We start from the raw sequence: 16,869 nt of genomic DNA, 5'->3' as shown, positions 1-16,869 counted from the left end.
TTTTGAGATGAATATTCATTTCCTTACAGTTTCTTAATCCCCTGGGGTGTGTAAAAGCTGGGCTGTGTCGCAGGCTTTGTTGTAGTAGTGCTTGTAGTTGGCATCGTGCTGCACTCACCTTTTGAAAGAGATGCACGCATGACTCAGTTGAAGTTTCCTAGATTTAGACAAGTTTTAAAATAAGCAAAAAAGATTTTGTTAACCATTTTAGCTGGCAGCTCAGATGCCTGAGCTGTGAGGCATTTTCTGCTAGCGCTTTGGGAGCCTGGCCCCAGCAGTGGGTCAGCTGATACCTGCAGCTTGGCTAGTGTTCTCCTTTCCAAAGTCTGACATGCCAAAGCGAGATAACAGGACTGGAATTTCAGTCTGTGTAACTATGAAGTACTTTAGAAGTGAACATGCAGTGTCGTGAAACTGTCACTGACAGTTACTGACTTCTGAACAGTATTTCTGAATGACAGGTGCTTTACTTTTAAAGCAAACTTAAGGTGGACGACATATGATGTTGTAGCCTGAAAGGCCCAGTACACTTTGTGGCCCTTCAGTTTTCTCTGGTCTTTATCATTACTAGATAAAGTGACGACTGTAAAGAGTATTTTGGCCCCAAGAAAGGAAAAAGGTTTCATGCACCTATTTTGTCGTGTTGTACAGCTGGCAGCTTACTGGCCGTTCTGCTAAGACAGCCTGAATCGTAATTTGAAGAATTTAAGGTTTGTCGCCAAGCAATATGAGATGCTCTGCAACAGTCCTACCTCTTTCTTCAGAGAACACCAAGCGTTGTTCATTGCCTCCTACGTGTACAGGTTGCTTAATAGTAGCATTTTTGTTTGGGCCTCTCTGGGCTTGTTAAAGATCATGATATTGTTTTCGATTGTGCCTGTGAAGTGTCTCAGTTATCAGATATAGATCGAGATTTGACAGCTTGCCCAACTTACACTGATTTCTTTAACAGATACATTCTGAAAAAAAAGTATTGCACTGAACTAATGGGGCTGTCATCAGTCTTCTGGAAAGTGCAGTTTGTGGGGTTTTTAAAGATTTTTTTAATGTTAAGACCAATACAAGTTATATCCATGCTTTAGACTAGTATTTTGGCACAGAACACCGAGTTACTCAGGTTCTATACATCAAGGAGGGTATCACTGCAAACTAACACTAATGGTAAGAGCATAATCGCTTCACAGATGTCAAGTGCTATAGTGAGGATGCTTTTTAAGGGGAGTGTAGGGTAGTTACTGCTGGTTACGTAGAAGACGGCTATTAGACTTCTTGTTCTTTGATAAATCAGTTAATAGAAGGAAAAGTTTGCTTTTTTTTTTTTCCTATGCAGTAGTTTGTTGGTCCATCATGCTCTTCTTTCTGCCTCTGCCTGAACCCAAACCCCCTCACAGCCTGACAGAAATGTTCGCTTACGCAGCTAGCCCTGCTTCAGTTTGTACTACATCCTTCTCCAGTGTTCGGCTGCGACATCAGAAGTCGATGTCCATGTCAGCCTCTGTGCACACGAAGATGATGTTGCCTCCAATAGACAATGGCGCAGATAACTTCAGGCCTATGTAAGAACCTGAAATCATTGTGAAACTAACTTATACCCACTGCTTCTTAACTTTGTGCTGTGGAATTTTAGTCCTAGATTGTTCTAGTTATATATTGCCCACAAGATGTGTGTTTCCTCATTTTATTTTAGTCTTGTTTACATTTGTCTTGTGGTGTGTCAGGCTGTCTGTGACATAATCCTGCAATAATGAACCTTAATTTTTCACTAGTGTTAGGAGTATTGGACATTCCCTATTGTCAAAGCTTGTGGGAGACTTTAAACTGTGTATCCTGAAGGACTTCGCTACTTGGAGCGGTTCGCTTGTAGAGAATTTTGTGTAGGATACTTTCAAATTAGCAAGACTTCCAAAGATGTATATATAGAATATGGGGGGAGAGACACCAAAGTTACCTGTTGCTTCTCTTTCCTGGGAGGAAACTTTACTCATCCATTCTTTTATCAGTCTTCTCAGTGAAACATTGTACGCTTAGTTGATCTGGTCTTTTCTGGAATACTTCTGTTGCATTTTTCTGCCTATGTAGGTTTCTGTTTCGGCAGCCTTTTAATCCTAACTTCTTACGAGTTTTGATTCCATACAGTGCTGTAATAATGTCGATATTTCCAACCCTGGCCTATACAAAAGTGTCTGCTTTTGCTTTACTGTAGAATGTAGTGTTCTGTGTTTCCTACAGAACCCTAGTGCTGCTGTAAAGAAGTTTTAGCATTTTTGTTTGTTTGTTTGTTTTTGCTCTAGCACTATTCCCGATCAAAGAACTCCTGTTGCTTCAACTCACAGCATTAGCAGCGCAACCACACCTGATCGTATTCGTTTCCCCAGAGGAACGGCTAGTCGGAGCACGTTCCACGGCCAGCTCCGGGAGCGACGTACCGCCACCTACAACGGGCCGCCAGCCTCCCCCAGCCTGTCCCATGAAGCAACGCCGCTCTCACAGACTCGAACCAGGGGTTCCACTAATCTATTTAGTAAACTAACTTCAAAACTAACCAGAAGGTAAGTCTCTGAAAACGATAATGCAACATTTATTGGGTAGTAGAAATTTCTAGTAGTTTATTGCTCAGGCAGTTTTGTCCACATTCTCTGATTAATAGCTTAACAATTTCCGCAACTTAAAATGCACTGGCTTATGATTTTTTCGTAGCTCTTTTTGGTTACAGAAGCCATTTGTCTTTAGCAGTTGACTCAAACAGGATAAAAAGTGAGACAAAAAACATTGCAGCTGCATTCAAAAGCTGCTCACTGTGACTGCGTGGTCTGTCAGTAGACAGATCCCAGTCGTGATATTTAATGTAGTGGCAGAAGCTTAGATTGTGTTTCCTGATCACTTAGGATATCAGTGTTTTCAGAGTATTCTTGCAAGAATAGAGGCAATAGGAATACCACAAATGGGTAGAGGCAGGAGATGAAAGGTTCTTCTGGCAGTAGGGCTAGCATAGGTCATCTTAAAATAATGGCAGCACTGTGCTTTCAGTCTAGGCAGGAGTCTGGTCAAACCTCATAAAACTTACTCCTGTTTTGACCTTTAGTTCATGTACAGGTTTTGGTGTGAAAGTGTGTTGGGAAGTGTGTTGGGCTCGCCAAAGCCTTGCTTTAGCAGGTGTTGATCCTGCACAAACAAGTTTTATCCTAATTGGAATTCTAGTTTCAGATCCATGTATGATTTTAATAAGTTCCTGCAAACTCTAAAATTGAAACCTTCTGTGTTTAATAAAACCTGTCGGTTCACATACCGCATACTTCAGACCACTCTGATATCCGCAACTTGTGTTTGCAGAAGTGAGGGCTTGTTTATCTTTGCCTTAAGATGATCTCTGTGCTTTTGGACCTTCCTCATCATGTGAATTTTTTTGGAATATATCATTCTGATCTTTTCCTGCTCGTTTTTGTGTTAGGTTATATCGCATCAGATCCAAGCCACTTCCTTCCTGTCTGCTTTGTGACTCCCACTCAGCATCCTTTTCATAGTCTCCCATTCCTACAGGATAATGCTAAGCCAATCTCCAGTTTTTCCCAACTGGCTGATTTCAATTTAGAGAGTGAATTTCTTGAAAAATGTGGAAATTGTTTTGATGAAAAACAAAAATGTGATGACCTAGCCTTTGATAAATGTTTTAGCCTGCTCAGCTCTCTGCCAGCTAACACTTCCCTGGGAAATACCGTGCTATATGATTTTTTTTCTTTTTCTGTTGAGAGATAAAAAATTAATTTGATCTTAAAAAAAAAAAGTCATCTGCATTTTGTCAAGTGGAGTCTTAATCAGAGACATCCTTTTGGCACATCTTTCTTTCTGTACTTTTGTTTGTAATATCCTTACTTAATTTTCCATCTGACAGTCCAAATGAGGATGCTCAAACTGTGAACATGCAAGCTTTTCACCCAGTTGTTTAGGCAGCATTCAAACTTCTATCATTACCTCCAAGTTTCAGCTTTCGCAGTGCAGTGTGGTTTTCTTGGAAGTTTTTCCCTGCTACTTTTGACAATGGTTTGAATTCCATCTGGGCTTGATTAAATATCATGCAGTTGTAACACAATAGCACTGTTACAGATGGTGAAGTTTGTGCTTGGAGAACTTCTTACAGTTGGGACTCTGTTACAGTAGGTGCTGTAAAAATATTAAGGAGGTGGATAGTGCTATCAAAGGACATGGTTGTGTTTCTTCTCTTTGAATAAATTTAAAAAAACCTTAAAACCTTGCCATTTATTGTAGCATTCTCTACGTGGAATCAGAATCCTTTTGATTATGAATTGCTTATGTTCTGGTGCAGGCAATTGTTACAGCTTCTGCCACTAAATAAACTAAATATTTAAGGTACTTTTTGGCGCAGTGTGGCTGACTAAAGCTAGAAAGGAAGGAAGAAACCTAACTCTGAAGATAGTCAGGATCTAATTATAGGAGAGTTACTGATTTTTGCTTTCTATTTGAAACACATGAAGAAAATCCAGACATATTTTTATGCAGATTATGAGTTATAAAGCGTTTTGACACCAGTATGTATTTTAATTTTTAGTACCCACTGGTGGCATATTTCCCAGAAATCATAAGTTTGGAAGTAGCAATGCTAAGAGTTTGACTCTTCAGATCCTACATCATCTGCCTAATCTCAGAATGTATTGAAGTGTACTTTCATTGTGCATTTTAAATGAGACCTTTTTGCATGTTTCACTCTAAATGGCTTTTTTCAATTTATTTTGTACAAAACTTCTTGTTAATTATTATTTTGGCTTAATTTCTTTTAGAAACATGTCATTCAGGTTTATCAAAAGGTAGGATTTATTTATATTTAAAAAAAAGTGGCTCCTGCAATTAACAACAGATTTGGCTTTCTAGCCTTGGTTTTCTGAAAACTAAATGCTGAGAACTAAATACTTTCTTTCTTGAGAGGAAAACGTAGAATAAATCCATTAACTCACGATGATACTTAAGAATCTGTGGCACCTGAATAACAAGATGCTAAGCATGCCTTGTGAATTCTTCTTTCTTTGATAGAGTTGGTAGTACCAAAGTAATTCTGTTCTCTGTACTAATACACTTAGCATGCTTATGTTTGAAGAATGAGGTGTTTGGTAACAATGATGAAAGTATAAACAAAACATAAGGGTGCAAGCAAATAAAGGTAAGTGATGCTAAATTTACGTTCTCTATCTTTTTGTTCTGTGATGTTTTATTAAGAAAATCAGTTTGAGGTGTTGTCTGCAGTTGATACGACAGAAAGCAAACCGCACGTGGTTGTGAGTCTAAGTTTTGTATGGGAGATTTATTGAAGGTGCAGTGGTCGTGTATTTATTTCAAAATTTGCTGAGAAGAACTGCAGCGGAAGTGCAGATAGAGCACTTGAGTTATAAACAAAAAAGCAGAACATCTATGCAAATTTATTAAGAAAAAGGAAAACTCAAAAGTCTGAATCACGTTTAAAGCCCGAAAGATTGCATTTCCTTTTACAATTTGGGAATGAATCAAGCTGCTGTATCCCTTGTTAATCCAATATGACTCATGGAAGTTGGTTGTATAGTTTTGATCAGCAGGTAAGTTTTCCCGTAGAATTTTGTAATAGTTTGTTTAGCTGTATCATGCTTTCGTGCTTCTTAAAGGGTGGTACTTGCAATTTCCAGCTACTGATCAAAACTAGGGAGACGAGGCCAAAAACTAGACATCTGTTTTGACTTGCAAAATGCAGGGCTGTGCGTGTGACTAATGCGAAGTTGGTCAGACCATTTTAAGGAAATACTTAGATTAGGGAGACCGGAGATGTAAATTGCTGACTAAATTTGGATGTATTGTGTACGCTCTGAGTGTAAAGGTACCCTGCCCGACTAAATGAGTAAATTCCATGCCACAGTAATAACAATCAGAGCTCCTCCAAACATGACTGTGTTTAGAACTGATGTTGGTTGGCTTGGCTCGCATTGTCACAGCTGACTTGAGAAAAGCAACAGGCACCAACTCTTAGTTAAGGAAAGAAACCATCCAACACAGCATACAGATGAAACTGAGCAGTGGCAGTAGTTTTAACCCATCGTGCATCATGAGGTGCATAAGAGGGAGCTTTTATCTCTCTCTAGTTAAGATTGCTTTTAAAACAAAGGATTGTGATCCACCAACTGACTGCAGATAAGTTTGCTGCACTACTGATCTGAAGAAAGATGGGCAATGCTAATATGAGGAGTGTTTTAAATAAGGTAACTGTTGAAATTTGAAACTTAGAAAAGGTAATTTTAAAATAATTTTTAAAAATTTTCCTTTGACTTGAGGCCAGGAATCTTAGCCTATTGTGGAAATAGCTTCTACAGCTTCCATGAATGTCTTTTGAATAAGAGATTTGCAGAGTCTTACACCACCTACACAGGAGCAGACTGTGCCTTTTAAATTCTGGTTTAAGTATGCATGGTGTCCCTCCTTACCTGATGTGTATGTAGGGGCAAAATTAAATTGAATATGTTGGTGGTTTTGGCAATTCCGCTTTATATGCGATGAATCTGTCCTAAGCTCACTGTCTTTGATGCTGAAAGAACTCCTGTAATGCAATCGCGTGTGCAGATAGTACTGCAAGGTAATTCTGAGGAGGTGAACGAAAGTAGATGAATGGTCACACCTTTTTAAACTACTGAGTTTTGATACTGTACTCGATATACAGAGATATAAAATATATATATATATCTCTTGTACTATGCACTTTCCTTGCCAATTCGCATACTGTGGAAATCCCTAACTTTTTTTTTTTCTGACAGCAAAAATCACCTTCTGTGTTCTGGATTTTATTGCAGCATCTTTCCTATGTTTTCATATATTGACCTTATTTTAGCGTCTTGCACCTTTTGCTGATTTCCTGCATCTTTTCAGACAGTTTTCTTTGTGTTTATTTGGGTTTTTAACACAGAGTGTACAAAGATGTAAAGAACAGAAAACACACAGCGTAACTCAGGACAGATGGATGGAAGCATTCGTATTTTTGTAAGCCTTTCACAAACCATAAAGGAGATGATGTGTAGGCATTGCATGACAAATGAGAACATTAACTTTCCTATATATTTTTTCCATTCTCAAGACCAAGGTCCGTGTGAAAATACAAGCAAAAGCAGAAAACTCTGAGCATGAACTAGTAATTAGCGGTTCCCGCCAAAGCAGAGATTGTACTGGCAGTGAGGAGGCCTCAGGGCTGCATCTGACTTGCAGACCCACCGAAACAATACTGGCAGCACAGGGAGTGAGTGTTCCCAAAGCACCAGCGCTGGGCTGTGGAACTGGACCATAATTGTGCCCTTCATGAAGGAAGGAGCATCTAGAGAGGCCGGCACAGCTCTCCAGAGCTTGTCATGGTGGCTCATTTTTGAGGGTGCATGTCACTGAGTGCAGTTCCTCGTGCGAAATGAACGGAACACTGCTGCATGGAAAACCTGAACGAAGTAAGGATTTTCTGAGAGGCTTTTTATTATTTCCAAGCGACAGGTATTCTGTAAATAGTGACCTTTCTTAGATTTGGAGTACAGCGGTTTAAAAACTGAGCACTTGGACTTACTTTCAACTTAAATGAGGTCTAGGTACGTCATTAGGAAATTTTCCTCCAAGACTTTTCTGGACCGATTCCAGCAACAGTAAGACTCCATTGTTAGGGAGATTGGTTATGCTCCTATTTTCTACATCCTTTGGCAAGTTTCGAAAAAAAAACAACAACAAACAAACCAAACACACACACAAGAAAAAACAAACCAAAAAAACCCATAAATGCTTGTAGCTCTTAACAGAGCTGTTGTCTTCCACTTCATAGGAGCACAGTAGGCTCTTTGAAGTTGAAGTAGTCTTAATTTTTCAGTTGAACAGTGTCTTCAAACTTGTTGCTTGCCTTGCCTGGTAAAATGAGCCTTTCCCGGATCACCTGAAAGGTGTGGATTTGTTTGGTTGGTGCACGTGATGTACTTCCTATGCCCTTCTCAGTCCTACAGGGCTCTTATAAAGAATGAGTTCATGGACTGTATTTCCAGACCTTAAAATCTATCCACCATAGGTAAGGAGTATGAGATCTTGTGAAAATAACTACCATTAAAAACCCACTTGGAAGCGCTAGAATTTGTTGAGGACTTGTCAGTTGTTTTCCTCTGACCTTCCTTACTCTTTTTGCTCTTCATTAGTCAGTGGCAAAAGTTTCCTGGCAGAGAACCTGTTGCACCATGTCATCTGGTGCAACCATGTCCTCCCCAGCGCGCAGGGTTCCCATCGGACACTGTTGTGACAAGCAGCTGTAGCTGAGTGACTTACCACTTTCTTAACTGAGTTTCTATTGCAATAGCAGTGTGAATCGTGAACGAGGAGCTGCCACAGCTGCACTTCCCTCCCAGCAGGGCTGCGCAGGGTCAGCTTAGGAGCCCATTCCCTCTCCGCAACCCTCAAAACAAAGGAAAGGAGAAAATTAAGCCTTGTAACCCCCCATACACCCTGATATTAATACCACTGTTCATCAACAAATAAGCTCCCTGTCTTGCACTCCTATCCCTAGACACCTGTCAGCCAAACTGCTCTGATAGTTTACATTATTCACTGAAGCTATGTACTAGCTTAGAGTAGTCTTGAGAAGAGCCTTACAAAGGCAGCTTTCCTGCAAGCAGGATTAACGCCGAGATGTCAGACCATGGTACTGCAGAAAGGGGAATGTGAAGGAAGATGATTTCCTCCTTAATTCTGCTTGATACTGGGCTTTTGAAAAATAGCCTATCTTCCCAGATAGGGAAGATGCGTCAGTGTGGAAATTAGTGGGATGGAGTTGCCACAGCTTGAGAAATCTTGGATTTGCCTCTAAACGTTTGTTATGACGTATATGAGTCATGTTCTTTTGCATGAAGGTATTTGGTGGTGTTTAAACACCTAATATCTCAGATCTGATGTGCACGCAAACACACAATGTGACCAGACTTGTCTGTAAATAGGGATTTTTTTTTTTTCAAATATCAAATATATATTGCATTCCCAGATAAAACTTTTAAATATCATCAGCCTAAAAATAACTGAGAATTATTTCTCTCTTAGGAGGTACATACTAAATAATAAAATAACTTCAGTGTGCCTTGTAACTTCTTAGTTTCACATTTCTGCTTTTAGAAGTTCGACTATATTCAGTGACTTCTACAATATATTAGTATATATAAACATACATTGTAAAAATTAGTTACGGTCTTTATAAAAACTGTAGCTTATAGACTTTCATTTGGTTTGACAATATATTATATTCTGAATTTGGTCTAACCTATGAAGTTCTTTACATCTTTGTTACTTTATATTTTAGCAACGCACTTTTAATATGATTGCAGTATCTTTTAGCAGCTACTCAGATGTTGTATATTGTAGTGTAAGATTTGTCTTCTCTTTCCCACTTCCTTTTGCTTCTGCGTTCTTTTCATTGAGGCTCCCGACTGAATATGAGAGGAACGGGAGATTTGAGGGCTCAAGGTGAGGGTAAAATTTTTGTTTAAAATGTTACTTAGGTGAGTTTGAACCCTTCTCCCCTTGACTATGTGGCATAGTGGCTTCAGGCAGCAGCTTTTGTTTTGTGTAAGGCTTTGAAACTAAACAAGGAAGCATTTCTGTCTGCAAAACAGCTGTTCAAGCACTGACTGACTTGGTTCTAAACTATCATGTTTTTTGTTGCCTTTTCCCTTGTGTGGTTTCTTTTTTTTTTTTGGTTTTGTTTTGGTTTGGGTTTTTTTTTTGCTTTTTAGTTATTATAATTTGCTCTTGTCTTGTAGATGTGTAGGTAAGTGGCCTCTAGTGAGGCTGCAAACGTGTGGGTGATATTTCTCGTCTCCAAAATCATAGATAGTTAAACAATATTTTTCACGTTACACTCTTCTTCTAAAATCTGCATATCGAAAAATACCAAAAATTATCAAACTTGTGCTGGTTCTGCCAACTATTGTCCAGGAGAAAAAGCTTTTAAAAATAAAATGAGCATTGAATAAAAGTTGGTGTTCCCCCTGCCCTGTAACAGCCTTGTTAAATTAAAGCCTTGAAGTTAAAACAAAGTGCTCTTCAATTTGCTTGCTCAATTTTATAACATCTGGCAAATCACGTGGCTGGATTTGACAGTGTAATCCTATGACTCTTGCGGTTACTGGAAGTCTCTCTAATAGAAGGTAAAATGATGAAACAGGTTATCTTTGAGAAATATTTTTTATTTAGTTTTGACCTTACTATCACTCACTTTTTATTTAACTCTTATAATTCTCTGCTTAATGGTGGTAGAAAAGCATTTTATAACTAGAAATTCATTGCCAACTATTTTAAAGAGCAGCTTGACTTCATATTGTAAAGTGAACTTTGAAGCTCCACATGAGACCTAACCTGTGGTTTAGGATCAGTTAGGTTAGATATTTTCAGAAAAAAAATTAAGCAAGGCAGTCAATATATTTAAGTCTGTTCTGAGGACAAGGAAATTTGAAGAGGCAACTGACAGTGTGCAAATATCCGTAAAGCAAATCTGTCATATTTTTTCCCTGGGGGTCCAAATGTAGTTCCTTTTTTTTTCTCTGTATGGCCACGGATTTTAATTGAAGCAGAAAAATCTTTGCAAACTAGAAATTTCTGGAACGTTTCTTTTTCTTTGTCCCGCATAACTTTATTTATACTTACCAAAGGAAAAGTTTGTGATTTTTTTACTGGGGGGAAGGGGGAGGAAGTCACAAACCTTGGAAATGTAGCTCGAGTATTTTCATATAAATACCAGAGATAAAATACTTTATCTCTTAAAACTGTAACGGTAACACTGTTGTTCTCCATCTTGACTAACAACATTGAAGAGGTGTGTCCAATAAGTGACTTGAAACTGCATTTCAGCCTCCAAGGCACTTAGCCTGCTTAACTTGTAGCACCAAAAGATTTCATCACGTCACCTCTATCAGTCATCGGTGTTAAGCAAATTGCTGACCAACTCAGAGACAGAGTATTTCCTCCCTGTTGAAGGTGACCCCAAGTAGCGTGTGGTGGGTCTCTGGTGAGCATTTCAAACACTTAGCAGTGCGGGAAGGCTGGACTGAAACCGAACTAGGTGGCATGTGCCTGCCCTGGGAGACCCCTGGCAGGGTCCCCCTGTCCTGCTGCCCTTCCTCCTGCCTGCAGCTGCCTCCGGCGGGACTCCATGGGCCCTCCCAGGGTGTGCTCTCCAACCTGCTGCACAGGAGGAGGAGCAGAGGAACCCCCAGGACCTTTCAGCACGGGCTCATCCCACTTGTATCAGAGCAGGCACCTCCCATGGACTGGCACCCCCACGATCTGGGCCGAGCCCCCTTTAATCACAAGTCGCCGCTCTTTGAATGTTCCAGAAACTTCTAGCACCGAGCTGTGTTTCCAGCTCTCCACGTGGCCTGGGAGTTAGGAGTTTGAGCAGAACCTGCCTTAAAATTGGGTTGTAGGTAATGCCTGTAGGTCTACCTCCGCAAGGTCATTTCCCTCAGGCGCCCGACTCCAGTGACTTCCAGCTGTGTCGCCTGTCGTACCATACCTTTGTTTCAGCCAGACCAGCTAGTGCTTCACCTTGACTGTGTGTTTGTACGGCAGCTAGGAAAGCGGCGCCTCGCTCGCGGCCGGAGCCTCTAGATGCTGCTCTAATACCGGTAGTTGTGCGTTGAGTGTTAGTTTGCTTCACTAACATGAAATGTGGAGAAGGTCGCTGGCCCTGCTGACTAACAAACTCCTGTCTTTCAGTCGCAACGTAGCTGTGGATCAGAAGGACGAGAACAAGGAAGCGAAGCCTCGGTCGCTGCGTTTTACCTGGAGCATGAAAACCACCAGCTCCATGGATCCCAATGACATGATGAGGGAAATACGAAAGGTCCTGGATGCCAATAATTGTGACTATGAACAAAGAGAGCGTTTTTTGCTTTTCTGTGTCCATGGAGATGGGCATGCGGAAAACCTTGTCCAGTGGGAGATGGAGGTGTGTAAACTGCCAAGACTGTCCCTGAATGGAGTTCGCTTTAAGCGGATATCGGGAACATCCATAGCTTTTAAAAACATTGCTTCCAAAATTGCCAATGAGTTAAAGCTGTAACAAGAAAAATAGTTAAGTTGTAAATTAGTTAGCAATTTCAAGTGTTTTTGAGAATTCCGATGGAAATGTATAGAATAACATTTAGGCAATAACTTCTGCATCCTTCTGAATAGTGATATTAAAAAAAAAAAAGCTGCTGAGCTGGGAGGGAGAGTTGGACTTTTTTATAAGTGCACTACAGCATTAAAGTTGCCTACTATGTAAAATATTACCCCTTCTGCTTTATTTCCATTGCTTCTAAGTCTTTGACAACAAATTGAAACACAGAATATATTCATTTAAATATGCCTCCTGTTTGTGTGGACGTGTGAATGTACAGTATGTGTGTATAATATATAAAGTATTATATGTAAACAATTCATTTACAACATGGAGCTGTACCAGTACCTCTTTTGGGGCTAATTTTGGTGCTAAAAATTGAAATGGCCAAGGAGGAAAAACTTGAGTTAGCATTTAAAATAACTGAAGCAGTAACCAGTAAATGCAGATTTACAGTTCACTGCTATGTTAAGGAAGAAAAAAAAAAAAAAAAAGTGTGTGAAGGATTTGGATTTACGGTTGTGAACATTATTAGTCCTGTTTTCTAAGTAGATCTCATGAGATTATTAAAAATTCACTTCTACTGAGTCTTGCATTATATTTTGCCCACCTATTTATTATTTAAAGTCTGAATCAAATTTTAGAAATGTGGTTGATTTGTGCATTAAAATTTGGGTAAACGCCTTCATTCTTCTGCTTATACTAAACTACTCAAATTGTACTTTGTCCTTTTGGCTTACGAGTATTCATTGCAGCTCAGAACACTTTTCTGTTGTTCCACCATTCCTCTACAGAATGAGGCAGTCTAAAAGGACATGCTAAATGCTGACTAGTGACTTTTTCCTTCAGACCAAGTTCTCCGGTTAGACTAGGTCGGACCGACACAAAGCACAAAAGGACTCCAGTAACGACCATATTTCGAGGCGGGTTGGGGCCGTTCTGAGGTGTTGCTGCGTGTTTGGCGGTGCCATCCTTTGCGTTCTGGGCGCGCACTGTATCGAAACTGGGAATCCAGTTGGCAACTGATCTCCTCTGTCAAAACATCCAGCTTGCTTAAACTACAGCCATAGGCGCTAGCAGTTAAACCTTTTCCTTGCAGCTCTTTCAGCATCGCTCCGGTTGTGTTGCTCGTGGTGGCTCAGTGCCAGTCGTGTCTCCAGCTGCTGCTGCCGAGGGAGTCCACTGTCGCTCTTTTAACATGCAGGGTGGAAATCCGCCCTTGATGAACTCTAATGGCCAACTAGCTTTCTGTAGGGCATGAAGCTACGCTGGGATGGGCCCTGCTTTTTAACCGTCACTGTGGTCAGTCACGTTTGGTTTTGCAAACTAGAGTGAAGAGATTTCCTAATGCGTTGTTTCCTACCAATACTTGGTTTATATCGTCAAGGACTTCTGTAGATAATATCCTGTATTATCTACTACGTGACTTTTTGTATTAATGTTTTATGGTTATATTTCAGTGAAGCACTTAAGCATGTACTTAACATGTGCTTTAAACTGGAGCCGAAATTTGCATTTTAAATTTGCAGTAAGCTAATAGTTACTCCTAGTACACAGTTCAGATTTGACCCAAGGTGAAAATGCAAAATCCTTAATATTTTGCAAGTTAGTTCTTGTGATCTTGTAGCCTGTGAAGGCAGCAGAGTTTCCCTCTCTTTCCCCATAACCATTGATATTGATTATGCTAGTTTAAAGGGTAATCATAGTTGTTAAATGTAGTAAATATTCCTGAATTTGCATTTTATTCTCTGTATATTCTGTATCATGCCATGGCTTGAGAACTCCAGGTGCTACCGGAGTTCACTTGGCTTTCCGTGCTCTCTGCCTGTGCTGCTCAGTGTGGTGGTTTTTTTTTTTTCCATCAAAACTCCGTTTTGTAATAGCAATAAGACATTTCAGGGCAGTCATTGTACTTTCTCAGGTGAACGGTCACCTATCCTTTCACTTCCTACATTTTAAGCACTCCAAGTGTATTTTTTTCACCTAGCAGTGCACTTTGTTGTCTGAACTGAAAAAGTGTTCTGATAAATGATGTAAATCTGTATTCGATGAAAATTCCAGAAGGTTTCATATTAAATGTTTTCTGAAATACTCTCTTCCTACTTCACCTGTTAAGTATGTAACTGTTTCTAAAAAGTGCACCGGTATCATACTTTGGATATTTAAAGTTTGTACTTAAGTATTTTTCTTAGAGTGTTCTCAAAAGGTTCTTTCAGAGTAAATCTGTATTTGAGGTATTAAAAAAATAATTTATGGCAATCAGAAACAGATTTTTAACAGCTTCCTTCCCAAATGCCTTGTAAAATTACCCAACTGGCAGAATATACCCTGGTTTCTGTAGTGTATTGTACGCTTGCTGTTCAAGCCTCTAGGAGTTGCCTGGAGAGGAGAGCTGCTTCCTTCAGATCTCCAAACCAAAGACGAACTCTTCTTCTGAGCACAGGCTGTGTTCTTGTTCATACTCCTTGGGGATCCTTGCAGGTTTATCAGCGCTGCTGCTGATATGACTCTGCAGAACTACAGCTGTTTTTTCTTTCCTTAAGAGGCAAGTTTAAAAATAATCAGAGATCAGTGTGCGGTGAGGAGGTAGCAAGAGGCCGAGGCATTTTGAGATGCATGTCCAGCACCCGAGAAGAGGTTTTATGTACTGACGTGACTGATGTCCTGGAATGTGTGGTCAGAATGGTGAGTTGGGGGCTGTTTGTGTAATGGGCTCATCACTAAAGGTTTGCAGTGCTAAAACTCATGTCATCCACCTCTGAAAATGGTTTTTGGTTGCTGGGTCTGGCAGAGAATCATGTCGTAAGAGTTTGGATTGCAGGGGGTGTTGACTGCTTTAAATAAAAGTGTTTAAAGATATGTACATTTTTTTAGAAATCTGAACACTGAGCAGGGACAAACAAATTCATATAAACTTCTCGTGCAAGCCTTCCCTGTACTTAAGCTTTCCAAAACACTTCAGTCTGTTTGAATTTACAAGGTCTAAGATCCTCGACTGCATTGAGGATAGCAGAGGGGTGGGTTAGAGGAACAGCTAGTCCTGCTGGTCTGTGTTTACCTGCTACTTGTATTCAAGCTACAGCATCTAATCCAGTCTTTGTGAGTTCCAAGACTTTTAGTGCAGGTTTGGGCAAGGTTCACCTTTTTTCTCTTGTATTACAGTGAAATTTCAAGATTAAATATAGTGAGATACTGTACTCCAAAACATTTTAATTGCAGCATTTTTTGTCAAGGCAGATTGGATTATTTAAAAAAAAAATCTGAAATTAATATCCACATGGTTGTATTAAAGAAGTCAGTCAGAGGTTCAGGAGTCCTGCTAGTCATGTGGAAAGATTGTAGCAGATCTGGAATTTAAATACAGATTGCTCCCATTTGGTTAAAAGCTCACATATACATGGGCCTATTGGGATAATGTGCAGAGACTTTTAATCAGTCTTTCCCACAGCTGCTATGTCATACCTTGTTTTGTAGATTGCAGTTTAATTAGGACGGCAGCCAACCCAGAGAACCATTTTCTCTGTTAAGCCCTGGCCTGGAGCAGCAGGATGGACGAGGTTGCTGTGAGTTAAAACCCTCTTGGTCGTGCTGGTTTCAGGTCCTGACAGGCTCGGGGACCTCGCTGGGTGTGGGCAGGGGCTGCCTGCGACCCGACGTCGTTCTCTGTGGCAAGGAGAGGGATGGTTGGGTGTTTCTTGCTGTGCAGTCTATGATCAGTTGTGCAAGACCATGTATTTTCTTAGTAAGAGAAGTTAAATATTTAGAGAATCTCAGTAATAGATGGTATTTCTGCTCTTGGAGGGGCGCTTACTAATGTAAAATTTTTGTTTTCTAATTCACATTGCAAATGCTTAGGAAATACTAAATACGGTTTTGGAAAGCTGATCCCACTATAGATTAATGTTTAATTTTAAAGTTGTAGATTTTCAGTTACCCATATCTTTTCAGCTGTCAATGCAACCTCATTTCTGTAAGTTTTCACAGAAAAGCCCTGGAGCTTTCCTGTAAAGATAGGCTCACGCTATTACAAATCACTGGTGCTGCCAATTAGACCCTTGATCTGACATTCTGATGGAGTTGTGAAAATTGTGTCACTGATTTCACCATTGACAGTTACTCCATTGCTTCAGAGAAGGAAGGAGCATAAGCTTTGTATAAAAGCTCAGCCTAGTGCAATTGATAAGACATATTTTTAAGTTACACTTCATACCAAAGACCCATCAGTGTCCTGCATGACAGCAGCAGTGAATGCTTAGAGAACTCCCAAGAAACAAAAGACAGACAGCAGTTGTTCTCTGTGTGTGTGCTCTTTTTTTCTGACAAACCAAAGAGCAGAAAAAAAGCTAGCCTTTAAGCTTACTTAGATCACTATGGTTTTCGTGTTCCTGGTTCTCTTCATGATGTACCTGGGTACTGCCTCCAAGCGAAGGGGCTGGATAAAACCACGGAGAAGCAGTCTCTTCACCTAGTGCTTCTGAAGTTGGAACAGTGTAGTATTTGAAGCAAATTGGAAAAACCCTCCACTGGTCTTTTTGAGCCTTCTGAGAAGGTTTTAACCTTCGTTACAAACAGTGAGCTCTCATTCCAGCAATAACTGCCAACAGAAGCTGTGTCAGTACCAGCACTGTGAATCCTGTGAGTATCTGTGCACAGAAGCTGCATTCAGGGCATTAATGGACAGTTTTTGGGAGTTTGTCTTAACCTGCAGGTGCCTTTAACACCTTGTAGAAGTTGTGGCTTAG

At 40.2% G+C, this 16,869-nt stretch overlaps 1 protein-coding gene across 1 annotated transcript in view; it reads left to right on the top strand.

Annotated features, from left to right (window-relative positions):
• The window catches only part of MARK3 (MAP/microtubule affinity-regulating kinase 3), a 47,892-nt gene extending 35,176 nt beyond the window's left edge, over positions 1 to 12,716 (top strand). Inside the window, exons 14-15 of the mRNA XM_009872386.1 lie at positions 2,292 to 2,549; positions 11,743 to 12,716. Coding sequence (XP_009870688.1) covers positions 2,292 to 2,549; positions 11,743 to 12,088 — 604 coding nt within the window. The 3' untranslated portion in view covers positions 12,089 to 12,716. The remainder of the gene's footprint in view (positions 1 to 2,291; positions 2,550 to 11,742) is intronic.
• Positions 12,717 to 16,869: the final 4,153 nt, after the last annotated feature.

Source organism: Apaloderma vittatum, unplaced genomic scaffold (assembly GCF_000703405.1).
Source record: "Apaloderma vittatum isolate BGI_N311 unplaced genomic scaffold, ASM70340v1 scaffold40596, whole genome shotgun sequence".
Taxonomy (NCBI): domain Eukaryota; kingdom Metazoa; phylum Chordata; class Aves; order Trogoniformes; family Trogonidae; genus Apaloderma; species Apaloderma vittatum.
Note: the sequence above shows the minus strand (reverse complement) of the source record. Positions and strands in the feature narration are given on the sequence as shown.